The following is a 14,759-nucleotide window of genomic DNA, read 5'->3' as shown; positions in this document are numbered from 1 at the left end:
AAGTGCTGTTATGAGAGGTATCCATTGTGCTCATCAGATTTCTTAGTTGTTCTAAAAAGGCTCAGTGAATTTGTGTTACAACACTTATCTTAGAAGTCTTTATCCTGAGTAAAGCAAGTAACTTATCTAAAAAAATTAATTGTAATGATGATTTATTATAAACTTCCAGATCTTGAACATAAAGCATCATTTTCAGGCCAGCCACTTTGTCCAGAGTGAGGTTTTGATAAAAATAACTTTATAACATGGAATTCCAAGTACAGATGTAAGGTATATTGCTGAAGACACAATTGTAATTTCATTTTTAATTTTTTAGTGACATAATTGCAGATTTACACAAAAGCTGCAATAGGAATACAAATAATTGCCTTATATCCCTGACCCACATTCCTACATTTAGTCACATTCTTTACCATTCAGTCGGTACGTCTGTCTTTGTAAGTGAAACCATAAATGTTGAGATTTCCTGATTCTTTCAAGTGGTTGGTTTTTTTAATTGTTGGGTTGTGTTGTTGTTGTCAGAACTGTCTTTGTAAGTGAAACCATAAATGTTGAGATTTCCTGATTCTTTCAAGTGGTTGGTTTTTTTTATTGTTGGGTTGTGTTGTTGTTGTTGTTTTGCTGCACCCTTGGCATGGTGGAAGTTCCTGGGCCAAGGATTAAATTCAAGCCACAGCAGTGACAATGCTAGATCCTTAACATACTGAGCCACCAGGGAACTCTCATTGCTCATTACCTTCCCATGGCTAACAGAAATAACATTTAACCACAAATTTAAAAAAAATTTTTTTTTTTTTTTTTGCCCACACCCACAGTATTCGGAAGTTCCAGAACAGGGATAAAACTTGTGCCACAGCAGTGACAACACCAGGTTCTTAACCACTAGGCTACCAGGGAATTCCTAAATTATTTTTATTGACTATATTCCTTCATGTCTTAAATGTTACCTGAACATTAACATTCAAAATGAATAAAAGAGACAAAATTCCTGTTCCTAGCACACTGCTAATTTTGTGATAGTTATATGGATCAGAAGCTCATATATAAGGAGTTTGGGCTAGACATAGAAATTTGGAGTTCCTTCACATGAGTGGTAGCTAAAGAAACTGTGGACATGTATGAAGTAGTCTAAAGAGACAAGAAAGAAAAGAGGGCCCAGGCAGCCTTGGGGGACACCAACAAAAAGATTTAGGAAAGAAAAGAAAGAGAAGAAAGAAAAGAGACAGACAAGATAGGAAGAAAACAAGGGTAGTGCGTATGACTTCTATTGAGGAGCCCGTGACTCTCATGTTATCAAAGCCAGTGGGCATGTATCATGTCTTATGCAGGATAAAAATCATTTTAATTAAGTTCATTTCACAAAGTTAGATATTGTAGATATTGTATTTACCGGCCTCTCTTTTTTTGTCCCAGTTAGGAAATTATATTTAGAATACTTGCTTTTAGTAACTCTTTGGCAGATTATGTAGATTATTTCTAAGCATGGCTGTTGTATAATTAGAACTTTTTTTTAATGGCCGCACTCAAGGCACATGGTAGTTCCCAGGCTAGGGGTCAAATCAGAGCTACATCTGCTGGCCTGCACCACAGCCACAGCAACATGGAATCCGAGCCTCATCTGCAACCTAAACTGCAGCTTATGGCAATGTCGGATCCTTAACCCACTGAGCGAGGCCAGGGTTAGAACCCACATCCTCGTGGATACAAGTCGGATTTGTTTCTGCTGAGCTACAACAGGAATTCCAGAACCTTTTTTCCCCCCTCCTTTTAGGGCTGCACTGGTGACATATGGAGGTTCCCAGGCTAGGGGTCTAATTGGAGCTACAGCTGCCAGCCTATGCCACAGCCAGAGCAACACAGGATCCAAGCCATGTCTTCGACCTACACCACAGCTCATGGCAACACCGGATCCTTAACCCACTGATTGAGGTCAGGGATCAAACCTGCAACCTCATGGTTCCTAGTCAGATTTGTTTCTGCTGTGTCACGATGGGAACTCCAGGAATTCCAGAACATTTTTCAACTATGGATTTTATTTTTTCTCACATTGTCATCATTGTAAGAAATGTGCAAGAAGAACAGTGTTTTTAGTCAAGATTGGTTTGTTTTGCTTTCTAGTACAAATTGCCTGTGCACACAGAGATCAGCTGGAAAGCAGATGGCAAAATTATGGCTCTTGGCAATGAAGATGGGTATGTGTTTGTTTCTTTAAAAAAAAAAAAAAACTTTGTAATTGCACATACATTTGATCACAAGCTAATGCCATCTGTAATGTTAACTGGGGAAGCTTAGTTCCATTTAATATCCTGACTTATCCTTGAGATCCTTAAATGACTCAGGAGCTCTCTGGATCTTTGAGAACTGCAAAATAAGTTAAATATTTTCAGTCCAAAGAAAATGTTTGCCTAGTCTGTGTTTGGTTGTTGTATGCTTCACAGAATGCTCATCTCCTGAATTAAACTGCCTAAATCTCCCTTCATTTTTTTGAAGCGAGACTAGGCTGAATTGCTTTGTAGGCCTCACAGCATGCCCTTTTCACTGTTGATCACAGAAAGACTCCTAATTCAGCCATTGGTTTATTTACTTCTTTTAGCTTCTCCCCAGCACCACTTATTATATAACCACCTGATAAACACAACTTACTAAAGATTGTTGAGATTTTCTAAAGCTGTTTGAAAGAACCACCTTTTGTACCTGGCTCTTTGAAGAGAGTGACCACTGCGGTTTAGATAGGGTTATCCTATTACGTTTCACCTTTCTTGTCCAATGGAATGAGAGAGATACCTGTTTGCCATGGACTGTAATTTGAGCATCCATCTTTCTTGTTTCGGTGTGTTTCTTATTCCAGATCAATAGAAATATTCAAGGTTCCTAACTTGAAACTGATCTGCACCATCCAGCAGCATCACAAGCTTGTGAATGCCATCAGCTGGCATCATGAGCATGGCAGCCAGCCAGAGCTGAGCTATCTGATGGCCTCTGGTTCCAACAATGCAGTCATTTATGTGCACAACCTGCAGACTGTCATAGGTAACTCTGGTTTCTTACCATACGGGAGTGGTATGTATATATGTTCAGCTACTTCTTGTTCCAATCTCTGTACCTTTTTCCTTTCTTTTTGGTATTAAATACTATTCTTATTATTTTTCTGCTTTCAAAAGTAATATATTCACCTTATTTAAAACACAGCAAAGCTTTCAAACACAACAAAAGTGTTACTTTTGAAGTTCCTGCCCTCATCCCATCCCTCGGTAATAACTAGTATAACTAGCTTGCGGCATGTTTTCTCCAGATTGTTTTTAATATAGTTATTGCTAACTCCCTCTCCCTCTCCAAAAGACTATGCCAGTTTATAGCCCCTTCCCTCCTAGTCTGAGTATTTGACACACACATCCCATTCCCATGTGTGACTGCATCTAATTCTCACCATCCTGAGAGGGAGGTTTTGTTATCCTTATCTTCCTGATTAAATTGAGGCCCAGAGAAATTAGTTCACTTCCTTAAGTCTCATAGCTTAGTATGGCATAGAGCCTAGATTCAGGCCCACACTGTCCTAACTGCAGAGTCTGCATGTGCTCTAGGAACTAATAGTCCCTGCCTGGAAGGTTGATCTTTTTCATACTCTCATATGACTTGTTCCTTAACGAATCTTAAGCTTCTCTAAACCTCCTCAGGACCTAGAAGAACTATAGTAAGTGTCAGAGGAGCCTTTTTTTTTTTTTTTTTTAATGTGAAGGAAGTATAATTCCTTTTTGTCCTAATGTGAAGCATTATAATGTGACACTAAGCTGTTTGCAAAGAGCTGCAGAGTATGTGCTATCAACCACAGTGAAAATAGTTGACATTTTAGGGAGTTCCCATCATGGCTCAGTGGAAACAAATCTGACTAGTATCCACGAGGACGCAGATTTGATCCCTGGCCTCGGTCAGTGGGGTAAGGATCTGGTGTTGCTCTGAGCTGGGGTATAGGTCGAAGCAAGGCTCTGATCTGGCATTGCTCTGGCTGTGGCGTAGGCTGGCAGCTGTAGCTTGGATTCAACCCGTAGCCTGGGAACCTCCATATGCCATGGGTGCAGCTCTAAAAAGACAAAAAAAAAGAAAAAATAGTTGACCTTTTAAATTTCCCTAGAACTAATTTTCAGTAGTTTCCTGAGAATCCTTATTTCTAACAACAAAAACATTTTGATTCTAGTACTGACTCTCAAGTTAAAAGCAATATGGGAAAACTATGAAAGTATACACAACATTTTTCTTAGAATAAATTGTAGGCAGCTTGTAATTAATGAGCACGAAATGTTAGAAAGCTTATCCTGGTCCTCTGATCCCAAATCAAATATCTACTTTGGCCAAAGGCAGCATATAGAATTCCCAGGCCAAGGATCAGATGTGAACCTATGCCACAGCTGCAGCAATGCAAGATCCTTCAACCCACTGCACTAGGCCAGGGATCGAACCTGCACTCTGGTGCTGCAGAGATGCCGCCGATTCCACTGTGTCACAGCAGGAACTCCTAAGTTAATTTTTTTAACAGACATATACTTGATTTCCAAAGTTAGTTTTAGGTGTAAAACATAGTGATTTACTGTTTTTATGTTTTGTGGTTTTGTTTTTTGGGTTTTTGTTTTTTGTTTTTTGTTTTGCTTTTTAGGGCAGCACCTGCAATATATGGAGGTTCCCAGGCTAGGGGTCAAATTGGAGCTAAAGCTGTCAGCCTACACCAGAGCCACAGAAACATCAGATCAGAGCATCTGCAACCTACACCACAGCTCATGGCAATGCTGGGTCCTTAACCCACTGAGTGAGGCCAGGGATCAAACCAGCAACCTCATGGATACTAGTCGGATTCTTTTCTGCTGCACCAAGACGGGAACTCCATGATTTACTATTTTTCTGGATTATATCCAGAAAATAATGGCTGTATTTCCCTTTGCTATACAATATATTCCTGTTGCTTATTTGTTTCATACACAGTAGTTTGTGTCTCTCACTCCCCAACCCTTATCTTGCCCCTTCCCTCCTTCCTCTCCTCACTGGTAACCACTAGTTTGTTCTCTATGTATAAGAGTCTCTTTCTGTTTTGTTATATTCAATCGTTTGTTTTATTTTCCAGATTCCACATACAAGTGAAACATACACAATACTTGTTTTTCTTTTGTCTGACTTATTTCACTTAGCATTATCCTTTCTAGGTCTGTCCACATTGTTGCAAATGGCAGAATTTCCTTTTCATAGCTGAGTAATACTCCATTGTATATATACACTACATCTCCTTTATCCACTTGTTGATGGACACTTAGGTTGCTTCCCTATCTTCGCAATTGTAAATAATGCTGCCATGAACATTGAGTTTTGTATATGAAAGTGAGAAAATGTTATGGTTTCATTCTTTGACATGTAGCTGTCCAGTTTGCCCAGTGCCACTTACTGAAGAGCATTAACTTAATTCTTAAGAACAAGGCAGGTCTTTGTCTATTGTAATACTATCACCCTGGTTTGTTTTTTATTTTATATCTACTGAATGATAGAAAGAGGGGAAAAAATGGCCAGAATCTACTTCATTTTACTCTTACATTCTTATACATAAATAATTCATACTTAGAGGAAATTTGCAAGAATAGTATGAAGAACCCCCATATACCCTTTCACAGATTCAACAACTTATAACACTTCATCATATTTGCTTTGCTCTCTGTGTATTTTTTCCAAACTGTGTTGCATGTGTCATGCCCCCATATCCCTTAATATTTGTATATTTTGTAAGAATGACGATATTCCCATATATAATCATGATTCCATTATAGTTTCACTTAATTTAATATAGTAGTTTGATCTACCATGCTTACTCTTGTGTTGTCAGCTGATCCAGTATTGTCTTTTATATCTAAACCAGTCTCTCAGCCTTTTCTTTTCTTTTTAATCTTGAATTTTTTGAAGAATACTGGACAGTTATTTTATAGATATCCCCTCAGTTTGGTTTGGACTCCTGTTTTCTCATGACTAGGTTCACGTTATACATTTTTAGCTAGAGTGCCAAACACATGACAGTACATGCTTGCTATCCCATCTAAATGGTATTGCTTTCGCTGTGATAGCTTTAGAAAGAAAGAATGATAGCTAACACTTCGTGCAGTAAGCCCATATGCCAGGCACTGTGGATATGCCCACACTCTTAACTGCTAAACAGTCATTTCCCACTGAAAATCATATAGAAAGCATGTTGCAAAAGCTCGACTCTTGCCTTGTTAATACGCTCTTTTATATCTTTCTGTTGTTACTGGTAAAAATGACATCATCCCCTTGTCTTTTAGAGAGCAATCCTGAATCTCCAGTGACCATCACAGAGCCCTACCGGACCCTCTCAGGGCACACAGCCAAGATCACCCGTCTGGCATGGAGCCCACATCATGACGGAAGGCTGGTGTCTGCTTCCTATGATGGTACCGCTCAGGTACTATTGCATCCTTGATTCTGTGGGTTCTTCACCTTGTACTCTAACTGAAACTCCTTCCTCTTTCCCTCCGTTTTGTACACACTCCTTCCCTCACCGATGTCTTCTATAGATACTCTGTAGAGATTTTTTTTGCACTCTAGAGGGCATTTTAGTTTATTAAGCCTGTCTGCGCCCTTGGCAGGCTAAGTTTTGGTTTTATTTTTATTTTGGTGGTGGTTTTCTTTTTCTTTTTCTTTTTTTCTTTTTTTTTTTTGTTTTGATGAAAGGGGAAATATTAAAAGGAATAGCAAAATTCTGATGTTTTTTTAATATTTCATTCTGACCTACTGTCATTATGGACTATGTGATGTGAAAAGTACTCCTTCCTTTTCAAACACAGAATGGTGACTATACCTCATAAAAAAATATTCTGTTAATAAATTGGTAAGTCAGATCTCCAAGTTACCAGAATCAGAATAGACCTTAGAAACTGGGGATCTATCATCTGCTATGGATGTCTGTCTCAGTACTACTGAGTGGTAAATGAGCTGTCTGCCCAGAGCTGAGAGCCATGAAGGGCTGCCCTTTGTGAAATGGAGACTGGAGTAATTCAAGAAACAGCAAGGAAATGATCATTTGCCCAAGAATTGGGGACAAAAGAAATTAGAACCCTAAGAATTTATCACACATGAAAACGTGGGCTCTGAATTAGAATTCTCTTCATGGTTTCAGAATCTCTAGCCCAAAAATAATGACAATACGGGTTCAAGATAGTAAAATCCATAAGGCACCATTAGAAGTTTACTCAAAGTCAGCCCCATGGATGTGCCTCTTGCCCCAGAGCACAAAAGTTACCCACAGGAAATAGCACTCTCTGAAACTCACCTCCTGAGAGAAAAGAATAGATCACAAGAGGAAATAAGAATACACAGATATAAAAAATTTTTGCAAAATGTCTATACACCCCCCCACCAAAAAAAAAAATTACCAAAAATTATCTATTCTCTTGTGTGGCTTTTGGTTTTAGGTGTGGGATGCCCTCCAGGAAGAGCCTCTGTACAATTTCCGTGGACATCGAGGTCGACTGCTTTGTGTGGCTTGGTCCCCGTTGGATCCAGACTGCATCTACTCAGGGGCAGATGACTTCTGTGTGTACAAATGGCTCACGTCCATGCAAGAACATTCCCGGCCTCCTCAAGGTCAGTCAGAACCTGGAGCATGAAGGCTTGCCTAATTCAGTAACTGAACTGATCAGAGTCAAGCAGGGAAGACATTCGTGCAGTGTGGTGGCGGCCCTGTGGTAGGGGGGTGAAGCCCACACAAAGATGGCAGCCGTGAGGGGCCTGAGGACAATACGCAAGTACACCAGGCATCCACATCCTGCTTTCTAAATATTATTCTCAGTTAAGAGGGAACCCCCAGCCAGAGCTTCTTGAAGAAATGGCTAATTCCAGGTCAGGACAGGAGAAATTCAAGACGGGCCTACAGCATCAGCCTATGCCACAGGGAAGGAAGTGCTCAAAGAACTGAGATGTAGCAAAAGAGCAAAGAAGCCAACCTGAAGGGGCTGCCTCCCCAAATCTGGGACAATTTGAGTTTGTAAATAATTAGCAGGAGAATTCCATTGCTGACCATAAAAGATTAACTGGTGCCAGATTTGCCCACCTACCAGACACAGCTAGAAAACTAGACATAGTATATAAGCAGCTAGAAATGTATACAAAGAAATGTTATCTCCACAAGGAGATTTTTTAAGAGTGCTCATAGCTTTATCTGTAAAATCGCCACAAACTGGAAACAACCCAAATGTACATTGGCTGGTAAATAATTGTGGTATATCTCTATAGTAGAACTCTGTTCAGGCATAATAAGAACGTAACTACTTATGAACACAACAAAATGGATGAATCTCAAAAAAAGAGTATGCTGAGCAAAAGAAGCCGGGCCCAAAAGACTAAATATTTTATAATTCTAATATAGAACATGTAATAGTTATATGTCATGTCAATTTCTAAAACAGACAAAACTAAATTTACAGTGATAGCATGTCAGTGACTGCCTAGAGTTCAGGGAACATTTTGAAATAATGTAAATATTGTATTTGTGGCATTAGGTTACCTGACTATTCATTAGTCTAAACTCATAAAAGTATTAAAAAGTGCATATATTTTCTGGTATTAAATTATCTCGATAAAGACAACTTAAAAGCAAAAGGTAAAAACTTTAAAAAATAAATAGCAATGGGAGTTCCCGTCGTGGCGCAGTGGTTAACAAATCCGACTAGGAACCATGAGGTTGCGGATTCGGTCCCTGCCCTTGCTCAGTGGGTTAAGGATCTGGCGTTGCTGTGAGCTGTGGTGTAGGTTGCAGACGAGGCTCGGATCCTGCGTTGCTGTGGCTCTGGCGTAGGCCGGTGGCTACAGCTCCGATTGGACCCCTAGCCTGGGAACCTCCATATGCCACAGGAGCAGCCCAAGAAATAGCAAAAAAAAAAAAATAAAATAAAAATAAATAAATAAAATAGCAATATAGGATTAAAACATAAAATAGGAATTGATGAGTCCATAATGATAAAAATAAACAAATCGTTTAAATAAATAGAGAGGAGCAGAAGTTCTTTAGAGTTCAAAGCCAGCTAATAAATGTGGAGTGAATGATGGAGTAGAAGACTGCCATTTGGAATCATCACAGTAACAGTTTTTAGTCAAGAAACCTCAATGGGTGCAACTTAATTACTACAAAGAGAAAATAATTTTTCAGGCAGGGAGAAACCTGCAAGATACCGCCCCTTAATCAAATAATGAGACAAAGAGTGATAAATGTAGCCTCACTTCTATGCACTATAGTTAAAAATGTATAATCTAAATCCAATCATGAAAAACACAGAGCAGACCCATTTTGAGGGAAATTCAACAAGGCCTATCCTGTAATCTTTAATAAGAGTTTCCAGTCCTGAAGGTCAAAGGAAATTGAGATGGCCAACAAACACATGAAAAAATGCTCAACATCGCTGGTTATAAGAGAAATGCAAATCAAAACTACCATGAGATATCATCTCACACCAGTCAGAATGGCCATCATTAATAAATCCACAAATAACAAGTGCTGGAGGGGGTGTGGAGAAAAGGGAACCCTCCTACACTGTTGGTGGGAATGTAAACTGGTACAGCCACTATGGAGAACAGTTTGGAGATACCTTAGAAATCTATACATAGAACTTCCATATGACCCCGCAATCCCACTCTTGGGCATCTATCCGGACAAAACTCTACTTAAAAGAGACACGTGCACCCGCATGTTCATTGCAGCACTATTCACAATAGCCAAGACATGGAAACAACCCAAATGTCCATCGACAGAGGATTGGATTCGGAAGATGTGGTATATATACACAATGGAATACTACTCAGCCATAAAAAAGAATGACATAATGCCATTTGCAGCAACATGGATGGAGCTAGAGAATCTCATACTGAATGAAATGAGCCAGAAAGACAAAGACAAATACCATATGATATCACTTATAACTGGAATCTAATATCCAGCACACTAACATCTCCTCAGAAAAGAAAATCATGGACTTGGAGAAGAGCTTGTGGCTGCCTGATGGGAGGCGGAGGGAGTGGGAGGGATCGGGAGCTTGGGCTTATCAGACACAACTTAGAATAGATTTACAAGGAGATCCTGCTGAATAGCATTGAGAACTTTGTCTAGATACTCATATTGCAACAGAAGAAAGGCTGGGGGAAAAATGTAATTGTAATGTGTACATGTAAGGATAACCTGACCCCCTTGCTGCACAGTGGGAAAATAAAAAAAAAAATGGAAATTGAGCCTGTTCCAGGCTGAAGGAAACTCGGACATAATAAGCCAATGCAACATGTTATCCTAGATTGATTCCTTTTACTGTTTTCCATAAAGGACATTCTTGATGCAGCTGGCAGAACGTGAGTGAGTGTAAAGAGCAGACAGGAGTAATGGATCACTGTTAATTTCCTGATTTTAATGGTCGTGCTGTGGTCATGTAGGAGTGTATTCTTGTTTGTAGGACATACACTGACGTGTTGAGGGCTAAATGGGCATCATGTTTATGATTTAATGAAATCTCAAAAGGGTTTGATGTAGTGCACATTTTGCTACTATAAGAATTCACTGGGAGGGAAGGGAAAGAGCAAGAATGTGATCAAAAAGAAGAGTAATAAGGTTTTGGAGATTATCACCTAGAGTGCTTTTAACCAAGAATATATATATTTTAATCTGTCCTTTACTTAACTGCATTTCCTACAGGCAAGAAAAGTATTGAATTAGAGAAAAAAAGGCTCTCTCAACCTAAGCCAAAGCCCAAAAAGAAGAAAAAGCCCACTTCAAGAGTGCCTACCAAGCAGGAATTGTGTGACGGGAATGAAGAAGAGAGCATAAAGGAGAGCTCAGGCCCTGTTGAGAACGGCGTGTCAGACCAGGAGACGGAGGAGGAAGTCCGGGAGCCAGAGCCACCCTGTGGTGACACCCCCACAGGTAGGTGGCAGAATCCCGTGTTTCACCAACTCTCTAGGACTTAAGAGTCATGACCAAGAAACTAAGCCAGATCCTTACTGAAAGTGAAACTTTTCTGCCTCTGAGCTACTTGCTTTCCCAACTCCTTAACTTAGGTGTGTCTTTGGTGTCCTTAAAAACTGATTAAGGTTTTTTTTTAAGATTTATTTAAGCCTCTAAAATAATAACTTTGAAGTGTCAAAGGGGATCTAATGGATGGCTGCAATGGAAATAGTGAAGTTCTGTAGAGAAAACATATCACCTTGGGCAGGGTTAAGACTGTGAGACAAAGTGAAGCTAGGGCAGTGTCCACGTAGAAACTTAACATGGGGAAAGTTTTAACAGTATGACATCATCAGCCACATTTATTGAAAGAAACCACTGTACCTGACCTAGAAACCACCACACTGGGAACTTGCAAGCAAGCAATATAAATAGGACTGACTCATGTTTAATTCTGAAACAAAATATTTTGATGTGTCAGAATTTTAAATGGCCAAAATCTAAGGGACAGAGGCATCCCTGACTCTCTCTGTTCCCAGGGGTGGCTGTTAGGACCCAAAGTTTGGATAAATAAGGATGTAAAAGCTTAATAGATTTTGCTTTTGTTTCATTTTGTTTGTTTAAATTTTACGGGAGTATAGTTGACTTACATTGTTGTGTTACTTTTAGGTGTAGAGCAAAGTGAATTGGCTATATATATATCTATCTCCATTCTTTTTTTCCCATATGGGTTGTTACAAACTATTGAGTAGATTTCCCTGAGCTCTCCAGTAGGTTCCCGTTAACCACCTGTGCTCTATAGTAGTGTGTATATGTTACTTCCATCCTCCCAATTTCTCCCTCCTTCTCACAGTGTACCCTATGGTAACCATAAGATTGCTTTTGAAATCTGTGAGTCTCTGTTCTATACACACAAGCCCTGCATCATTTTTTATTAGATTCCTCATATAAGTGATATCACATATTTGATTGACTTCTCTCAACATGTGAATCTCTAGTTGCATCTATGTTGCCGCAAATGGCATTATTTCATTCTTTTTTGTGGCTGAATAATATTCCATTGTATATATGTACCACATCTTTATCCACTTCTCTGTCAATGGACATTTAGGTTGCTTAATGGATTTATTTTTTAGACCCATTAGAATACCTCTGTATCACAAAATGACTGCACAAAATGTCCTTTTACTCCTAAATATCAACAATTTGGTTGTTTTGTCAAGTTCTTTTTTAGTTTGTGGTTGTATATACTCAGGATTATGACTCCGTATCCCATACACTTTAGATTTCTATTGGTAAAGTTGTTCCTTGTTTGTGTAATTAAATATGCAATCAGTAATGTGTCACCTAAATATTTAAGTCTTATGTCACCTAAGCTAAGTCTGAGAACTCTTGGGCCTATGGTATAAAGTTATGGAGGCTAGAATCATACAACTTTTCCTTAGATCAATTAGTCAGAGTTCTAAGTAATAAAGTTGCAGATTCCTAGAATGTAGTTTGTGAGGTGGGGAAAGGAAGAAAACACCCATGTTTCCTTTCTGAAATATTTCATCTCATGTTTGGGGTAACAGACAAAAATCACACCTTAAGACCTGGGATAGCTCTTAATTTTCAAAAAGAACTGGATTCTGTGTTGTTCTCATCCAGACATTTTTTTCTTTTCCCTATGATGTAGTTTCTAAGGAACCAGTTACCTGTACTCCAGCTTCCTTAGGTTTAGAAAAGTCAAAAGTCACCATTAATAACAAAGTCCCTGTACTGAAAAAGGAGGCATCTAAAGAGAAGCCAGGTTAGTATCTAGTAATTAAAATTTTGTTAAAGCATCCTCAAATATTACATGTAACTGAAAACTCAAAAGTGTACAATTTTTGCTTTAGGTTTTAAATATTTGTGTTTTGATTATGTTTCGACTGGGGTCATTTTTTTGGTACTGAGGAACTCCTTTGGCAAATTACTGATGTAGCTTCACAACTGTTCACAGGAGTAGGTTTGTGTGTGTTGTGAACACTGCCCCCAGCTAATTCAATTTGAAAGCTTCTTTCTAAGAGTGGGAACTTTCTCTACCCTGCAGGATCCCTCCAGTAGGTTTACATTCACACAAAGGGCTTGCTTTCAGTTTTGTGTTGTGATCAGCTCTTCTTCAGTCAATACTTTTATTACATTTCAGAAGCCTTAATCATTAAGAAGCGAAAAGCTCGTTCCATGCTTCCACTGAGTACGAGTCTGGACCACAGATCTAAGGAAGAGCTTCATCAGGACTGTTTGGTACTAGCCACTGCAAAACACTCCAAAGGTACAAAAATACACTCCCCTGGCCCATCCATAGTCTTCTGAGACCTGACACCGAAGAAGTGCTTGTTTATTTCTTGAATGAATGAATGAATGAGCCAACATGTCCTAAACTGCCGTCTGTATTTCTGCAGTCTTTTCCAGCCATCTTTCCCCCTGTATCCCACTGCCAGGCTCCACACTCTGACCCACTGTCAACATTCCCCCATGCTTTTGAGACCTAATGGTCTACTTTTCTGGTATAAACGAGTTACCAGCCATCTGTGTGCTGGAATTGGTATGATGGCTTCAGTATCTTAGCATGAATCAATTCCATCAACTATTTATTCCCACTAAACAGTATCTACATATAGAAAAAAATTATTTTACTTATTGGAAATATATCCATAATGTGGTAGTTCCTTTAAAATATTTGCTGGAAGTGTTTATGTTTTAAAAATTGAATCTTATGTGTTGAAAAGGGATACATATGATAAAATGAAATTCAAACAGTATAAAAACAATCTCTCTCCTACTCTTCACCCCAGTCTTCCATTTCTTCCCTGAAATGGAAGTCCGTTGACTTCTTCAGAAACAGAATGAATATTGAACCCCTTCGTGGTAAATCCTAATTTATATTAAGAACATTTACTTATTAGTTTTGGGGGGGTTTTTGTTTTGTTTTGCTGCATTTAAATATACTGAATCTTGGGTTGGCTTTTTACATTCATCTTTTTTTTTTTTTTTTTTTTTGGCTGCCCCACAGCACATGGAGTTCCCGGGCCAAGGATCAGATCTGAGCCACAGTCTTGACCTAAGTCGCAGCTGTGGCAACACTGACTGGATCCTCAACCCACTGTGCTGGGCCAGGGATCAAACCTGCATCCCAGAGTTCCAGGACGCTGCCACAGCAGAAACTCCTACATTCCTCTTTTTCCCTCCAGATCTTTCTTTGAGCAATCCACAAACTAAACTATCTCATTGAATTTTGCCAAAGCTGAGCCTAACAAACCTGAAGTATTTTCATATTTTGGCATCATCATAACCAGCAGGGGTGTCTGTTATAGTAACAAGGGCACAGGACTCTTTCTCTCACTCTCTGAACGGGGCGTTCTAGACAGATACCCAGAAGTAACCTATAAAATCACTTCATCTGAATTTGTGTCTTTTTGAATTAGCAGAGCCGAGCGAGGATGTGTCTGCCGATCTTGAGGAAAGATTTCACCTGGGGCTTTTCACAGACAGGGCTACCCTGTACCGAATGATTGACGCTGAAGGTGAGGCAGGTCCAGTCCACACAGTCCTGTCCATCTTTAAGCCCCTCTGACACTTTGTACATACCTCTGTTATGGCTGCCATCCTGTGGCATAGTAATGGTCAGTTTTACATGTTTAGCCCAGCTTAACTAGGTTTTGAGCTCCCCTGTCTGCATACTGCAAAACACCCCTCACTCACATCTGTCACAGGACCCTAAAACACACAGTGTTCATTCTGGGTGAGTGACTGAGTGCACGTGCAAGTGGGT

At 39.4% G+C, this 14,759-nt stretch overlaps 1 protein-coding gene across 4 annotated transcripts in view; it reads left to right on the top strand.

Annotated features, from left to right (window-relative positions):
* GEMIN5 (gem nuclear organelle associated protein 5) overlaps window positions 1–14,759 on the top strand; it is a 45,940-nt gene that overhangs the window by 16,849 nt on the left and 14,332 nt on the right. For 2 of the 4 annotated variants that reach the window (XM_047774330.1, XM_047774217.1), the window contains exons 12-19: window positions 2,119–2,192; window positions 2,849–3,030; window positions 6,309–6,448; window positions 7,458–7,629; window positions 10,718–10,945; window positions 12,642–12,755; window positions 13,134–13,259; window positions 14,416–14,511. In XM_047774330.1, the coding sequence (XP_047630286.1) occupies window positions 2,119–2,192; window positions 2,849–3,030; window positions 6,309–6,448; window positions 7,458–7,629; window positions 10,718–10,945; window positions 12,642–12,755; window positions 13,134–13,259; window positions 14,416–14,511 (1,132 nt within the window). Of the gene's footprint in view, window positions 1–2,118; window positions 2,193–2,848; window positions 3,031–6,308; window positions 6,449–7,457; window positions 7,630–10,717; window positions 10,946–12,641; window positions 12,756–13,133; window positions 13,260–14,412; window positions 14,512–14,759 lie in introns of all 4 variants that reach the window. The other 2 variants (XM_047774273.1, XM_047774146.1) reach the window with 1 other exon arrangement.

This window comes from Phacochoerus africanus, chromosome 1 (assembly GCF_016906955.1).
Source record: "Phacochoerus africanus isolate WHEZ1 chromosome 1, ROS_Pafr_v1, whole genome shotgun sequence".
In the NCBI taxonomy this organism is placed as follows: Eukaryota; Metazoa; Chordata; class Mammalia; order Artiodactyla; family Suidae; genus Phacochoerus; species Phacochoerus africanus.
This window is presented reverse-complemented; position numbering and strand designations above follow the sequence as displayed.